We start from the raw sequence: 16,489 nt of genomic DNA on the forward strand, positions 1-16,489 counted from the left end.
GGGAATGCTTGAGGGCAAGATGAGGGGATGTATATGGGACTATTGGGGGTGATATAGTGACAGTGTTGATAAAGGGGGCTCCTGGTGGTGGTAAAGGGGGTGTACAGAGATGGCCGGGGAACAGTAAAGCGGCGGATATATGGGGGGGAGGCTGCTGCGGGCAGCATAGTAGGGGTGTATAGGGGCTGCTGGGGGAAGGCATAGGAGATGTAGGGGGCTGCTGAGGGTGGCACAGTGCAGGTGTACAGGGGGCGGCATACTGGGGCTCCGGGGCCACGTGCAGGGGGTGCAGGGGGCCGGTGCAGGGGGCTGCTTCCCCTCCCTCCCTCCCTCCCTCCGGAGGCCCCGGCCGTCACTTCCTGTGGAATTTTCCCGGGGATGGAGGAGGGGAGCGGGCACAAAAGGGACCGCGGGGCCGCCGGGAGCAGCAGCCGGAGCCGGAGCCGGAGTCAAGTCCGAGTGCGGAGCGCCGCCCCCGGGTGAGTACGGGCGGGGCCGGGGCCGGGTCTCCCCGGGAGCTGTCCAGCGCCTGCGAGCACCCGTGCGCGGGGAGCGGGACCAGCCCTGCGCCCCGCGACCCCCTCAGCGAGCCCTGCACCCCCAGCTTGCCCGCATCACCCCCAAGCCCCCAGCCCTGCACCCTCGACCCCCTCCCAGCCAGCCCTGCACCCCTGGCTTCCCCGCTCCCCTATCCTGCCCCCATCCCCCCCACCCCGCCCTGTCCCTATCACCCCCAACCTTGCACTCCAGTCCTGCCTCCAGCCTCCTCTGTCCTGCACCCCCATTCTGCCCCCATCACCCCAAGCCCCCAGCCCTGCCCCTGACACCCCCGGACTGCCCCACATCATCCCAACCCCCCCACCCAGCCCTGCTACCCCCTGTCTGCAGCCTGTCTCCCCCTCACCCTCCTGGACTCCGCTCCATCCAGGCGCAGCCTGTCTCGCTATCACCCCGCTCGACCCCAGCTCCAGCCCGTCATCTCCCTAGCCCCCCCGCACCCCGCCTCAGCCTGTTGCGCCCTGACCCGCCTTGGCCCCACTCAGCCACCTTGGTCCCCCTTAGCAGCAGCCTGTTGTTCCTTCGGCCACAGCCTATTCCCCCTGCCCCCCCCCCCTTACTCCCTTTCCATCCCTTCCTCACACCCTCAGGCACGACATGTTCCCCCCAAGTGATCTTAGCTGCAGTAACCCAGTAACTGCCTCGGGCCTTGTTTTGCCCCCACAACCCTCAATGCCTTTGTGCCAAGTTACTCCTCGCCCGCAGTCTCTGAAGGGTTTTATCGAGGCCCCCGACTATGTTCCCTTGGGAACACCTGCTCCCAGCTCTCCACCACACTTGTCAGCGCTGCAAAACTGTTCTGTGCGGCTTCCGAACCGAAGAAGGCATGACAGGTCTTGCCCATTTCGCAGAAAAAATATTTGCTTCTTGGTCCACTTTCCCTGCAATGCCCCAGGCACCAACACCAAACTGCACCGAAACCGACACGAACTGAAATCTACATCGTAACCCTCGGCTGTGCTGGAGGGCCGACGCTGAGGCTTGTCTACACTACCTCAGTGCGGCGGCGGGGCTGGGGCCGGGCCTACACGGCCGCTGTAGCGGGAACATACCGGGCCGCCAGCGCCCCGCCGCTTCTGCCGCTGCACCCCTCGGGCCGCCCCGTCGCGGAAGGCAGTAAACCCTGGTCCAGGCGCCGCGCCTGCGATCTCCAGCGCTCCTCCCACCCCGCTAATCCACCATGATTCGCAAAAAGCCTCTGCCCTGTAAATTAGCCCCGCCCGGCTCCGTGACTCCGGCATAAAAGAAAGGAGTGCGCCAGGCCAGTGTTTTCAGCAGAGGGCTGGGAGCAAAGAAACGCTTCACTCCAGTCCTGGCTCTGCCACTGATTTGGGTAAGTCACGTCTCCGTGCCTCGGTTTCCCGTCTTTCAAAGCGGTAACAGGCCCGGATGTGAGGATGGGTCTGTGTTTGTGGACCGTGCTTTGAATGCAGTAGGGGCAAGCATGGGCGGCAGGTGGAGACCCCTTTAGGGGAGGCGAGCCCCGAGCCCCCCTGCTCCTCCCCCGCGCCCGGAGCAGCCCCGAGACCCCCGCGGCCGGCGGAGTCCCGGGCTGGCCGCGCCGCGCCCCCCTCCGCAGAGCCCAAGCGGCTGCGTGGAAAAGCCTTCCGCTTGGTCCGAAGCAGCTGTGCTATGCCCCGTGCAGGTTCCGGGGCGGCCGAGGGGGCGGTATCCCTTACTCCGCTTCCAGGGTCCATCAGTAACTCGCTGGAGTCCAGGGAGATAACCCGGGAAGCTGAATAGTACATGCCGCCTGCTCGCCGCCCCGGAACCTGCATGGGGCATAATACAGCAGCAGCTCCGCAGCCGCGGGTCCGACGGCAGCCAGAGCCTTCCCTGGCCTCTTCTACCGCGCCCCGGGTCAGGAGTGACTCCGCGAGGTGTTCTCAGCGTCAGGACAGTCAGATCCTATGGAAGAGCCAAGTTCCCTCACTGGAAGCTGGCGGGCAAATCCAGGGCCAGATTCTCCTACCATAGAATCACAGAATATCAGGGTTGGAAGGGACCTCAGGAGGTCATCTAGTCCAACCCCCTGCTCAAAGCAGGACCGATCCCCAATTAAATCATCCCAGCCAGGGCTTTGTCAAGCCTGACCTTAAAAACCTCAAAGGAAGGAGATTCCACCACCTCCCTAGGTAACACATTCCAGTGCTTCACCACCCTCCTAGTGAAAAAGTTTTTCCTAATATCCAACCTAAACCTCCCCCACTGCAACTTGAGACCCTTACTCCTCGTTCTGTCATCTGCTACCACTGAGAACAGTCTAGATCCATCCTCTTTGGAACCCCCTTTCAGGTAGTTGAACGCAGATATCAAATCCCCCCTCATTCTTCTCTTCTGCAGACTAAAGAATCCCAGTTCCCTCAGCCTCTCCTCATAAATCATGTGCTCCAGTCCCCTAATCATTTTTGTTGCCCTCTGCTGGACGTTTTCCAATTTTTCCACATCCTTCTTGTAGTGTGGGGCCCAAAACTGGACACAGTGCTCCAGATGAGGCCTCACCAATGTTGAATAGAGGGGAACGATCACGTCCCTCGATCTGCTGGCAATGCCCCTACTTATACATCCCAAAATGCCATTGGCCTTCTTGGCAACAAGGGCACACTGCTGACTCATATCCAGCTTCTCGTCCACTGTCACCCCTAGGTCCTTTTCTGCAGAACTGCTGCCGAGCCATTTGGTCCCGAGTCTGTAGCGGTGCATGGGGTTCTTCCGTCCTAAGGGCAGGACTCTGCACTTGTCCTTGCTGAACCTCATCAGATTTCTTTTGGCCCAATCCTCCAATTTGTCTAGGGCCCTCTGTATCCTATCCCTACCCTCCAGCGTATCTACCTCTCCTCTCAGTTTAGTGTCACCTGCAAACTTGCTGAGGGTGCAATCCACACCATCTTCCAGATCATTTATGAAGATATTGAACAAAACCGGCCCCAGGACCGACCCTTGGGGCACTCCGCTAGATACCGGCTGCCAACTAGACATGAAGCCATTGATCACTACCCGTTGAGCCCGACAATCTAGCCAGCTTTCTATCCACCTTATAGTCCATTCATCCAGCCCAAACTTCTTTAACTTGCTGGCAAGAATACTGTGGGAGACTGTGTCAAAAGCTTTGCTAAGGTCAAGGAACAACATGTCCACCGCTTTCCCTTCATCCACAGAACCAGTTATCTCGTCATAGAAGGCAATTAGATTAGTCAGGCAGGACTTGCCCTTGGTGAATCCATGCTGACTGTTCCTGATCACTTTCCTCTCCTCTGAGTGCTTCAGAATTGATTCCTTGAGGACCTGCTCCATGATTTTTCCAGGCACTGAGGTGAGGCTGACTGGCCTGTAGTTCCCAGGATCCTCCTTCTTCCCTTTTTTAAAGATGGGCACTACATTAGCCTTTTTCCAGTCGTCCGGGACTTCCCCTGATTGCCATGAGTTTTCAAAAGATAATGGCCAATGGCTCTGCAATCACATCCGCCAACTCCTTTAGCACTCTCGGATGCAGCGCATCCGGCCCCATGGACTTGTGCATGTCCAGCTTTTCTAAATAGTCCCGAACCACTTCTTTCTCCACAGAGGGCTGGTCACCGCCTTCCCATACTGTGCTGCCCAGTGCAGTAGTCTGGGAGCTGATCTTGTTTGTGAAGAACGAGGCAAAAAAAGCATTGAGTACATTAGCTTTTTCCACATCCTCTGTCACTAGGTTGCCTCCCTCATTCAGTCCGGGGCCCACACTTTCCTTGACTCTCTTTTTGTTGCTAACATACCTGAAGAAACCCTTCTTGTTACTCTTAACATCTCTTGCTAGCTGCAACTTCAGGTGTGATTTGGCCTTCCTGATTTCACTCCTGCATGCCTGAGAAATATTTTTATACTCCTCCCTGGTCATTTGTCCAATCTTCCACTTCTTGTAAGCTTCTTTTTTGTGTTTCAGATCAGCAAGGATTTCACTGTTAAGCCAAGCTGGTCGCCTGCCATATTTATTATTCTTTCTACACTTCGGGATGGTTTGTCCCTGTAACCTCAATAAGGATTCTTTTAAATACAGGTTTCAGAGTAGCAGCCTTGTTAGTCTGTATTAGCAAAAAGAAAAGGAGGACTTGTGGCACCTTAGAGACAAATTTATTTGAGCATAAGCTTTCATGAGCTACAGCTCACTGAATGCATCCGATGAAGTGAGCTGTAGCTCACGAAAGCTTATGCTCAAATAAATTGGTTAGTCTCTAAGGTGCCACAAGTCCTCCTTTTCTTTTTAAAATACAGCCAGCTCTCCTGGACTCCTTTTCCCCCTCATGTTGTTCTCTCAGGGGATCCTGCCCCTCAGTTCCCTGAGGTTGTCAAAGTCGTCTTTTCTGAAGTCCAGGGTCCGTGTTCTGCTGCTCTCCTTTCTTCCCTGTGTCAGGATCCTGAACTCTACCATCTCGTGGTCACTGCCTCCCAAGTTCCCATCCACTTTTGCTTCCCCTACTAATTCTTCCCGGTTTGTGAGCAGCAGGTTAAGAAGAGCTCTGCCCCTAGTTGGTTCCTCCAGCACTTGCACCAGGAAATTGTCCCTTACACTTTCCAAAAACTTCCTGGATTGTCTGTGCACCGCTGTATTGCTCTCCCAGCAGATATCAGGGTGATTGAAGTCTCCCATGAGAACCAGGGCCTGCAATCTAGTAGCTTCTGTGAGTTGCCAGAAGAAAGCCTCGTCCACCTCATCCCCCTGGTCCAGTGGCCTCTAGCAGACTCCCACCACGACATCACCCTTGTTGCTCACGGCTCTAAACTTAATCCAGAGACACTCGGGTTTTTCTGCAGTTTCATACTTGAGCTCTGAGCAGTCATACTGCTCTCTTACATACAGTAAAAAGAAAAGGAGTACTTGTGGCACCTTAGAGACTAACCAATTTGAGCATAAGCTTTCGATGCATCCGATGAAGTGAGCTGTAGCTCACGAAAGCTTATGCTCAAATAAATTGGTTAGTCTCTAAGGTGCCACAAGTACTCCTTTTCTTTTTGCGAATATAGACTAACACGGCTGTTGCACTGTATGTAAGGTTTCAGAGTAACTCTCCCACCTTTTCTGCCCTGCCTGTCCTTCCTGAACAGTTTATATCCATCCATGATAGTACTCCAGTCATGTGAGGTATCCCACCAAGCCTCTGTTATTCCAATCACATCATAATTCCTTGACTGTGCCACGACTTCCAGTTCTCCCTGCTTGTTTCCCAGGCTTCTTGCATTTGTGTATAGGTACTTAAGATAACTTGCTGTTTGTCCTGCTTTCTTAGTAAGAGGCAGGAGCCCTCCCCTCTTGCGTTCTCCTGCTCTTGCTTCCTCCCAGTATCCCACGTCCCCACTTACCTCAGGGCTTTGGTCTCCTTCCCCTGGTGAACCTAGTTTGAAGCCCTACTCACTAGGTTAGCCAGCCTGCTTGCGAAGATGCTCTTCCCTCTCTTCGTTAGGTGGAGCCCATCTCTGCCTAGCACTCCTCCTTCTTGGAACACGATCCCATGGTCAAAGAATCCAAAGCCTTCTCTCCGACACCACCTGCATAGCCATTCGTTGAGTTCCACGATTCGACGGTCTCTATCCAGGCCTTTTCCTTCCACGGGGAGGATGGACGAAAACACCACTTGTGCCTCAAACTCCTTGATCCTTCTTCCCAGAGCCACGTAGTCTGCAGTGATCTGCTCAAGGTCATTCTTGGCAGTATCATTGGTGCCCACGTGGAGAAGCAGGAAGGGGTAGCGATCCGAGGGCTTGATGAGTCTCAGCAGTCTCTCTGTCACATCGTGAATCCTAGCTCCTGGCAAGCAGCAGACTTCTCAGTTTTCGCGGTCAGGGCGGCAGATAGATGACTCAGTCCCCCTGAGGAGAGAGTCCCTGACCACCACCACCCGCCTCCTCCTCTTGGGAGCAGTGGTCGTGGACCCCCATCCCTGGGACAGTGCATCTCATGCCTTCCAATCGGCGGAGTCTCCTTCTGTTCCCTTCCCTCAGATGTATCATCTGGTCCACTCTCCGCATTAGTACCTGTGGAGAGAACATGAAAACGGTTGCTTACCTGTATCTGCGTTGCTGGTACATGGACGCTCCCCTTTCTTCTTCTGGAGGTCACATGCTGCCAAATTTCTTCACCATCCTCCTGTCCCCGCTGCGCAGCCTGCTCTGAATCTTCAGAACGTTTTGCCTGTAGAAGCCTATCCTGACGTCTGTCCAGGAAATCTTCCGTTTCTCTTATGCAACACACAGGGTCAATACCTGTTGCTCCAGACCTTGAACCTTCTCTTCCAATATGGAGACCAGCTTGCACTTTGTACAGACAAAGTCGCTTCTGTCCTGTGGAAGAAAGACAAACATGGCACATCCAGTGCAGGTCACAACAGCTGAACACCCCCCGTCCATGTTACCTTCCTTCTGTGAGCTTCCTCAGGAGCTGTAAAAAGAAAAGGAGGACTTGTGGCACCTTAGAGACTAACCAATTTATTTGAGCATAAGCTTTCGTGAGCTACAGTTCACTTCATCGGATGTAGCTCACGAAAGCTTATGCTCAAATAAATTGGTTAGTCTCTAAGGTGCCACAAGTCCTCCTTTTCTTTTTGCGAATACAGACTAACACAGCTGCTACTCTGAAACCTCTCACGAGTTGTAGTGACTACTTGGAGAAGCTGGCAAGATGTAAGGCTCAGTGGGCTCTCCCCGGACAAACTCCTAGGCAAACTCCCTCTGTTAGCCTCTCTGCTGTTCGCTGGTTTGCAGCTGACTGGCTTTTTATAACAGTCAGGCCCTCTCAAGGCTCACCTGGAACAAAGCACGCCCGATTCACACTTTTCAAACAACCAATCAAGCACACGGTCAAACTGTCCCCACAACAGACACTCACATACTCACCAACACCGCCTCCCTAATGCAGCCCTTAGCGTACCTCCTCTCAGGCAGATCCCAGGCAAACTCCCTCTGTTAGCCTCTCTGCTGTTCGCCACTCAGCTGGTTCGCAGCTGACTGACTTTTTAGAACAGTTTCCTCTCCCTTCACCTGATTTTTACATCAGTATTGCACCAATAGCTTTGGTGCCGTTCCCTTGATTCCCACGAGGGTAAATGAGAGGAGAACCTGGCCCAGGGCCCCTAATGGTCACTGACTATGGGCTGCCGGGCAATGCTCTCTCCTCGCCGTCTAACCGCCTTCGTAATGGCACTGGGGCTGCTTTGTCTGCAGAAGATAATAGCCCAGATTGTCCAATTTATCCCGTTACCTTCTTGGTGGGGACAACCAGAGCTGCCTACGGTACTTGCTTATTGTTCTCCACGGGGGGAGCCTTCCCAGAGGAAAACTTGTTTTTCTTCTAAGCTTACCCTGCAGATTGAGTAGCTTTTAATAAAGCAGTAGAAGAATGTCCGGTCCGGGTGAGGCGTTTACAAAAGATGGGCACAGCTTGACCAGCCAAGCTCCTCCTTTCCCTTCCAGTGGCTGGGACCGACGGGAGATTTCTCATGCTGTCCAGGCCAAAGTGCAATAAACGCAAGAGCTGTCTGAGTGATTTGCAAAACTGATCACTTTGGTCCCTTACAGTCAGGCCTTTTTCCTCCTGGTTCATAGAATACCAGGCTTGGAAGGGACTCGGGAGGTATCTAGTCCAACCCCTTGCTCAAAGCGGGACCAATCCCCAACTAAATCATCCCAACCAGGGCTTTGTCAACCCTGACCTTAAAAACCTCAAAGGAAGGAGATTCCACCACCTCCCTAGGTAACGCATTCCCGTGTTGGCATTCTGTTGCCAGGGGCTCTTATTGCAAGTGACTTGGTGGGATAAAGGCACTGGATTTAGTAGGTGTCTCTTACAAAGGAAGTGGTACTTGCATGATGGATTACGCTGCTCAAAAGGATTTAGAGTGGCTAAAAATCTACCCACCGCCAATAAAAAAGGGCCTGATCATGTTCTGAGGAGCACTTGCAAGTTTTTTACCTGACAAGCTCTGGTGCGGAGGGTGGAACAAGAAGAAGACTAGCCCAGAGGGTAGCTCCAAAGTTTTCTCTGAACTACACCAACCTTCTGAGCCCCCTTCCATCCCCAAACTGCAGCTCAGACCTTCCTTTCCCTCTAAACTTTTGAAAAGCTGTCACATGTGCAATCTGGCCTCCCCTAACATTCACCCCTTCTCCACACCACTTTTCCAGATGCATGTGTATTGGAGATGTAGCCACCTGCAGCAAGTTCTCCCTTTCCCATTGTCCCTGTCTCTCCTGGCCCACTCTGCCTCCCCGGGGCCTCCCTCCCATTGCTCCTGGCCCCCAGCTGTCTCCCCCCCCTCCCAATCGCTCCTGGCTCCCACTGCCTCCCCTAGTCCATCACCCCGGCCTCTGCTGCCTCCCCACCCATCCTCCCGGTCCCCGCTGTTCCCCCTGGGCTCCCCAGCCATCGCCCTTGGGCCCCGCTGCCTCCCCCCATTGTCCCAAACTCTCTTCCATGGCCGGCCTCACAGCCCCACCCTGCTTCTTGTCTTTTGACCACCCCCCCACTCTCACCCGCTCTGGGCAGTGAAGGCCGACCCTGGTAGGATCCATCTGCTATTGTCCCTCAATTCACTCATCCTTGCACTTTAAAACTTCCCCGTTTTCATGCTCTAGAACAGAGGTGGGCAAACTACAGGCCACATCTGGCCCACGGGACCCTCCTGCCTGGCCTGGGAGGCTGTCCCCCGGCCTCCACTCACTGCACGGCCGGCAGCATGATGCTCCGGGCGGGGGGGCTGCGAGCTCCTGGGGCAGTGCAGCTGCAGAGCTCGGCCTGAGCCTGGGCTCTGTGCTGCGCAGTGAGGGGGCAGGGAGAAGGGCGGGTTGGCTAGAGGGCAAGGGAATTCGGGGGGTTGGTCAGCAGGTGGGGGGGTGGATAGGGGTCAGGGTGGTCAGAGGGCAGGGAACAGGGGGATTGAATGGGGGCAGGGGTCCCAGGGGGGTAGTCAGGTAACCGGGGGGGTTGGATGGGGCAGGGGTCCTGGGGGGCTGTCAGGGGGCAAAAAGCGGGGGGGGGGGCAGATATGGGGTGGGGGCCGGGCCACGCCTCCCTCCCCTAACCGGCCCTCCATACAATTTCCAAAACCCGATGCAGCCCTCAGGCCAAAAAGTTTGCCCGCCCCTGCTCTAGAATGATAACATTGCATTTCCGAAACCTCAGAGCAGTCTCTGATGAACCCTGGGATTTCAGGAGCGCAATGCACTGCGGGGTGAAAATACCAGGGAAGTCTCCGCTGCAGGGACATGTAACCGGATCCAGCAGAGGATAAACTTTTCTTCAGGCTTAAATCTTGTTTTTTGAACAGGGCCTTATAGCAAAATCACTTTTAGTCCATCTCTGCCACTTACTCTTACTGTATCTATGTTAATTATCAGTTTCCTTAAAGTTTTTCTCTGTGTAAGAGAGAAGCGTTGTTTAATTATTTAACAGTGTGTTTCTAAACTTAATAAATTGTCTTTCAAATCTCAGGGATTCTCTTGTATAAGCAAGTTTTGTCTTGAAATTGCACAAGCACTAATCTTCCTTTCAGACTACAGTAATTACCATAATACCTGTGGAATTGTCCCCAGATCAGTCCTAGGAAGTTTCATTCTGAGCCTAGTGCAGGCTGGGTTAGGAATTCCGCTCCCACTCCGTATCAGTGGGATTTAAACCCCCAACTCATCTCGGCCCCTTGGAAGACCCAGCCAGTGAGTTTAGTCAGTGCCATGTGGATGCTCACTTTATGCAGCAATGACAAAGCTCAGACTCACGCACAGAATCTCAGCGCTTTGCTTTCAGGGGGTTCTAGGACCAAATGCTCCTGCAGAAGCACAGCAGTGGGGGCTGTCACAGGAGACCAGGAAGCAATCTATTTGCTAGATGAGCATGCTTCTGTCAGCTGAGAGCATTGTTTGTTTAACTGTGTGAAGCAAGCTTTGGCCTCGTGCTAATGAGGTGTCGTGCCAGCAAGCAGAAATGCTGAGCTGTATCGTTCCGAAGGATATGCCCGTCTCTGGTGTGTAGCTTTTGTACTTCTGGCCACTAGGGAAGTTTGGGTATTTGGTACAACGGCACTTCTTGAAAGTTTTTTTTGTTTTGCTTTGGTAACAAGTCCCGCACACGGTGGGTGTATTTAGATGCAGGCAGAGCCTTCCCCAGTTAATTGGCCTTTTATAATACCCATCTGGTAACTGAGATGAGCAATTTGGGCAATGATCACTAGGTGCTGTGAGCATGGTCTAACCTCTGTAAATGTTTTTATTAGTCTTCAGTAGTAGAAGAGTGCAGTATCCCATAATAATTCAGCAAAGATGTGGATGGTGTCGCCCCCTTCTGGTGAGTACTTCTTGAAACTTTGAGCATGTCTTACTCCTTTCTGCATACTGATCTACTGATCCAACTCTTTTTTTTCCACTGAAAACACCAACAAACAAACCAGCATCCACACAACTTGAGAACCAGAGAGGAAGCATGGAGCAAATGTTCAATTTATCATGCAAAGATGTTTAGTTGCCAGAAGTTTGTTAATGTATAGATTAGAGCGAGGGGAGAAAAGATTTCATTTTAGACCAGAAACCGCAAAGAGACAGCCACCAAGCTTGTCCAGTAGTTCTTGCAGTTGGTTGGAAAATGGTGGGAATTTGTGAATGTTTTTGTACACCCCCAGCTCATCACTTGTTTTGGGGTCAGAATTTCAAAACTTTTCACCCACTTCTGGTCATTTTTGGCCAGTTGTGCTGCCCTTCTTAATGGGACCTTTCGTCTGGCTTTGATTACGGTTTGAGCAGAGGGAAGGAGTTGTAGTCTGAAATCCTGCAGAGCTACCAGACTGCAACTCCACAGATCCTGGGATTGTGGCATAGGCAGGCAGTGGTCCCTGGGTTTCCCATTTCCCCCTCTGCCAACCGCTCGATTCTTCCGAAGCCATTCTGACACTGGCTCTGCACCTCCCACACATGTTCACCCCATACTGTCCTAGATGAGGAATTGAAGGGGAAGCTGGAGTTCTCAGAATCCACCAGTTTAAAGTGGAGCATCTGGTCCCAGCACACCCCATTGTACTCCGCAGAGCCCCAGCCCTGTGGATGCTTGTGGAGGGACTGTTTATAGAGGAAAGGAGCACAGAGCAGAGTCACCGTGCCCTGCTTTCCACACCCTTTCTTCCTGCCTGTTCCTGGTGACTTTAGTTCCCCCTCTCCCCCTGGCCGAAGTATAAGGGTACAGCCATCCCTTGGGCTGAAATGTGGCCTACCAGGCTTAGCCACACAAAGAACTACACAACATGTAGATGTAAGATTTAGGGCTAGTCTACAGTGGCAACGTAACATGGCTTGTATGGTCACAGCAGAGCCACCTCCACGAGGGACGCAGCTCCCAGCGCTGGGGCACTGTCTACACTGGTGCTTTACAGTGGTGATACTTACTGCGCTCGGGGTGTGTTTTTTTTCACACCCCTGAGCAAGCAAGCTGCAGCACTGGAAATTGCCAGTGTAGACAAGCCCTTAATAATTACTTGTGGGGTTTATTACTCTGGTACAACTGAGACAAGGTGTAAAAAGATGAATTCAGCCAAAAGTCATTCCCCTTCTTTTCAGTACTTCATGGAAAAAATAAAACTTGACCTCTTATTAATGGCAGTAGCTCCTGTCATCTGAAGTCCCAAGAACAGGAGACTTCATTGCACTTAATGTACAAACCTATAGGAAGACATGGTCTCTGTCTCAAAGAGCTTAAAATATTAAACATAATCATTTAACATTCTGGCCAGCCTGGCCTGCTGGGGTCTCAGTGTAATTTTAACGTGTGTTTGTGTGTATTAAAATCCCCCCTCCCTCCCCACCCCAAGTGCACTGTAAGTGTTGGTTTGACAAGGAACTAAGCCTGGAGATTGAAAGTTAAGCCTGACACTGTTCTTGTACTTGGGGCCCAATCCATTTCCTGCTGAAATCCATGAGTCTTTCCATGGAATTTAATGGCTCTTGGATCAGAGCCTTTTCTGTCTCAGTTTGTGATAGGCTGACCAAGGAGCCAAATTATATTCTGCGATGGGTGCATGCGACTCTCCTTGAAGTCATTAGGAGCTGTGCACACGCATCCAAAGGCAGCATTTGGTCTGTAATTTTTAACATTAATGTGTGTGATTCTGTGATGTCCATAAAGTTCCTTCTTGATATTGCTGGAGGTTGGTTTGTTTGTTGTTGTTTTAACATAGGTTTGAGTTTTCTCTTTCCTCACTGGTCTCCCATGTCTGTGTTCTAGAAGGTTTTTCACACAACCGTTCCTGGGCATGATCCATCTTTACTTCTGAACTTTCACAATCTGATTTTAATGATCGTGTAACTACTAATGACCAAACAACCCCCCAGCGACAGTTCCCTTCCAAGATAGCCGGTCCCTCTGCTGTAACATGCTGCCCTGCACCTAATGAGGAAACAAGTAGGAAAACACAGGTTCTAAATTAGCATTTCTTCAGCTCCCCTAAAACACAGTATGTGCCAAGGGAGCATTTTTACGTAGAAATCCTCTCCTGAGTGGGCCCTACAGTATCAGGATTGTGTGATATTGCTAGTTTTTAAATGTCTCTGACTATTTCCTTTTTTTCACATTCACTCCACTGGAGGTATACAACTGGAGAGGCTCTGTGTGCTGCTTATGGGAGAATCTAGCTGGCTCACGTGATAGCTGCTTCTCTCCTACTATCCTTTTTCCCCTGCTAGCCTAAAGCAGACTGCAGTCAGCTTGAACTAGCAATTGTGTACTCCTGTGCAGTTGGTACGGGTGAGTTCCGTCTGCTTTGAACGAGAGAGGGGATTGCATTGGGGAACAGGAATTGGATCCTATTTTAAATACTTCCCTCTAACAGCCAAGGAATACACTGGATGTAGCTGAGTCATGCAAAACCACTGTCTTTAAGGTTTGAATGGAGAGGGGTTTAAATTTCTTAAACTGTAATTTCTGTTTTGCTTGGTTGCAGAATGACTGAAATTGGATTTGGAGCATGAGATTAGCTTTCACAGCCTCTCCGTGCAGCAGTTTCTCCATTGGGTTAAGATGCCAGCGTTCGGTTGAAATTAATCATGGGTGAAATCCCCTCTTTTTTTTCATCCCCAATCCTCCCGCAGAAGGATTACACGAGAGCAATACAGCCGTGCTGTCCTGTGTACCTGGGAAGAAATTTTGAAACTTGTCCTGAATCATTCTTGTGACCCTGAGCCCAGACTGTGTGTTTTTCTCTGGTAGTGATGTCAATCAGGGCAAACACCACGTGAAGTCGATGGCATTATGCTGGTGTAAAAGCAGGATACGTGAGATCAGAATCTGGCCTTGGGTGTCTCCCCAGTCTCAATAGGTCTAATTATACCCATCTATTTGACAGTGTCACAGAATCCATCCTGTGCCACAGAAGTGCATTTCATTTTTTTAAAAAGTGCTCGTCCCTGTGTTTGCCAGATAACCTTTTAAGTGTGAACTGAGCCTACATCAATGCAGAATTGTCTTGCTGATCATGCAGCCGGCTGGGAACAACATCTGAGAGATGGTGACTAGCCCCATTCATGTCAGTGGCGTGTTGGCTGTTGATGGCTGATGATGAAAATTCAAATGCTCCTGTTTAACTCTTTCACTCTAGCAAGTTAATTCAGCTAATATGTTCAGCCCGTGCCTTCCTAGCTGCCAGAACCTCAGCTTCTCCCTGACATCTTCTGCACTGCAGCTGAGTTGCCAATACACAGTGCATTGCAAATATTGTGGGAGTGGAAAACAAATTCATTTAGATGTAGATATAAATAATGCAGGAGCTTCCGTAGTGATTGTGTGAAGCATTTTCATATGTAATTGAAAAAAAGCCTTTAAAAGAAATCACATTTTCCTGAAGCTGCTGCAGAATTTCTACGTTTCAGCACTGGGGTCCCATAGAAATCAGGGGACCTTGCTATAGAAGGTAGAGGAATAGACAGTCTCTTAATTATGTCCCATTCACATCAGCATGAACAACGGAGTTAGCAGAGAGAGTTTAAATCCTGTGCGACTGATTCTGATTGCACTTTGTGGTGGAAAAACTAGTGTAATGCCATTAACCTCATTGATGTGACTGCTGATTAACACTAGTTTATGTGAGTGAGAAGTTGTGTGTTCTACCCCCATTTGCATAGGTGTAAATGGTTGCACAAGACGTGAGGCAGGTCCTTGGGGATGATAGTGCAGGCAGGGAATGCAGATCAGGCTGTTGTCTCTTTGCCACTCAGCTCCCTGTATTATTAGAGAACAGAGGTGTGACATGTCTTGTTTAATTGTAGCTGGAAATTGATAACTTGCTTTGTAAGCAGCACATTTCATGCTTTCGTGAACAGGTAAGAGAGGGGGAAGCACGTTCATATTTTAAAGGTAACTTTGCTGAAAGGCTTTTGCTTGGTAGACTGAGATAATTGAAGTCATACAAAATTAGTTATAGTGAGACTAAGGGGAATTTTACTGCAAATCTGTCCTTTAAAAGGACACTGAGGTTTAAGTTCCATTTTTCTTGCTGATTAATCACCCTTTGGGAACTTGATACTGAAATTCCCTTATCAGAATTATGTTCTTTAAAACTTGCATGCATGACTGCTGGGTGACTTGCATGGGTTTTTTCTTATCTGAGAAAATAGCATTTAAGTATGGAGCCGTTAATGAATTATGTAGGTTTTTGCAAATACAAGTTAACTCTTTGGGTCTACCAACCTTGATGATGTCCCTTTTAATGGGATTAACTGAAGGAAAATGTATTGATCATAGCATCTAAGCATGCTGGCTTGTCTGAGGGCTTGTCTACACTACCACGCAGGGTCAATCTAAGATATAGAACTTCAGCTACGTGAATAGCGTAGCTGATGTCGACGTACTTGGATCTACTTGCGGTAAGTCGACAGCTGACGCTCTCCCATCGACTCAGCATGTGCGTCTTATTCTGGTGGAGTACCGGAGTCGACAGAAGAGCGTTCAGCGGTCGATTTATCGCGTCTATACCTGACCCAGCAGGTAGTGGACAAGCCCTGAGTTTAGCTCTCCAAACTGGGGAGAGTGGGAGGAGTTACTTTAATTTAGTCTGACCACAGTTTCTAGGGGTTCTTAGACTCAGCCTTTGCATCAGCCCATGCCAGCTGTTAAAAAGCTCTGAGGCTACCATAACAAAGCTCACGTTTTGAAACCTAGATGACTTTTTTTCAAGTACAAGGTGATGATCCAGAATATGGTAGGTTCCTGATGGGCAGGAAGGCCCTTCTGGGTTGGAAGCACAAACAGTTGCTTCACTGGAAACAAATAGCAGTTTACCACTTAATCTTCATAGGAGTCTACTGCAGCAACATTATTCCAAGAAGCAAAATCTCCTATCCTGCCATTTCCCCTATTCCTTTGCAAGTCACTCCGATTCCCTCTTACCTAGTGGAGAATTGTCACTGTGGGTATAAAGCTGAGGGAAGGGGACCAAAAAGGGGGGGGTGTCACCTTAACGGGCATACTTTGGGTCTGAGCCTGTAAGAGAGGTAGGTCACCAATATTCATAGAACTATAAAACTACCTCCTGCAGGGCCAGGATCTCCGCTGGTGCAAATTGGCACAAAGTCATTGGCACTACACCCGTTTACAGCACCTGAGAATCAGGCCCACAAAGGCTTCCTGGCAGGTGAAACTGCATGCTCTTAGAATTGACTTTGAATTTGTTTCCCCTGCTCAATGGCACCACTTTGAGCATGCCCAGCAGGGACACTGGAAAACCTTCTAGAGCCTTCACTGCTCTCCTCTTCCTTTGCAGGGTTTCCCCTAAGCTCTAAGGAGGGGTTGATGATGTCATTTTCTGCACCAACTCCTCCCATTCATCCCTGTTCCTTAAAGCCTTTGCTCCCCTCTTAACCAGCTCTAAAACTAACTCCACAGGGAGCCAACTATGCTCTATTGTAAATTTGAGGCTGCATATTCACACAT

The 16,489-nt window shown here is 50.7% G+C and overlaps 1 protein-coding gene across 7 annotated transcripts in view; it reads left to right on the forward strand.

The window, feature by feature from the left end:
* The first annotated feature begins 366 nt into the window (after positions 1-366).
* Positions 367-16,489, forward strand: part of TMEM269 (transmembrane protein 269) — a 45,218-nt gene continuing 29,095 nt past the window's right edge. For 2 of the 7 annotated variants that reach the window (XM_043531603.1, XM_043531606.1), the window contains exons 1-2: positions 1,823-1,891; positions 10,797-10,867. Coding sequence is in view for 2 of the 7 variants with exons in the window: in XM_043531601.1 (XP_043387536.1) it covers positions 10,843-10,867 (25 nt within the window). In the remaining 5 variants the exon portion in view is untranslated. Of the gene's footprint in view, positions 480-1,788; positions 1,892-10,796; positions 10,868-16,489 lie in introns of those variants that run through there. The other 5 variants (XM_043531602.1, XM_043531607.1, XM_043531601.1 and 2 more) reach the window with 4 other exon arrangements.

This window comes from Chelonia mydas, chromosome 18 (genome assembly GCF_015237465.2).
Source record: "Chelonia mydas isolate rCheMyd1 chromosome 18, rCheMyd1.pri.v2, whole genome shotgun sequence".
Lineage (NCBI taxonomy): Eukaryota > Metazoa > Chordata > Testudines > Cheloniidae > Chelonia > Chelonia mydas.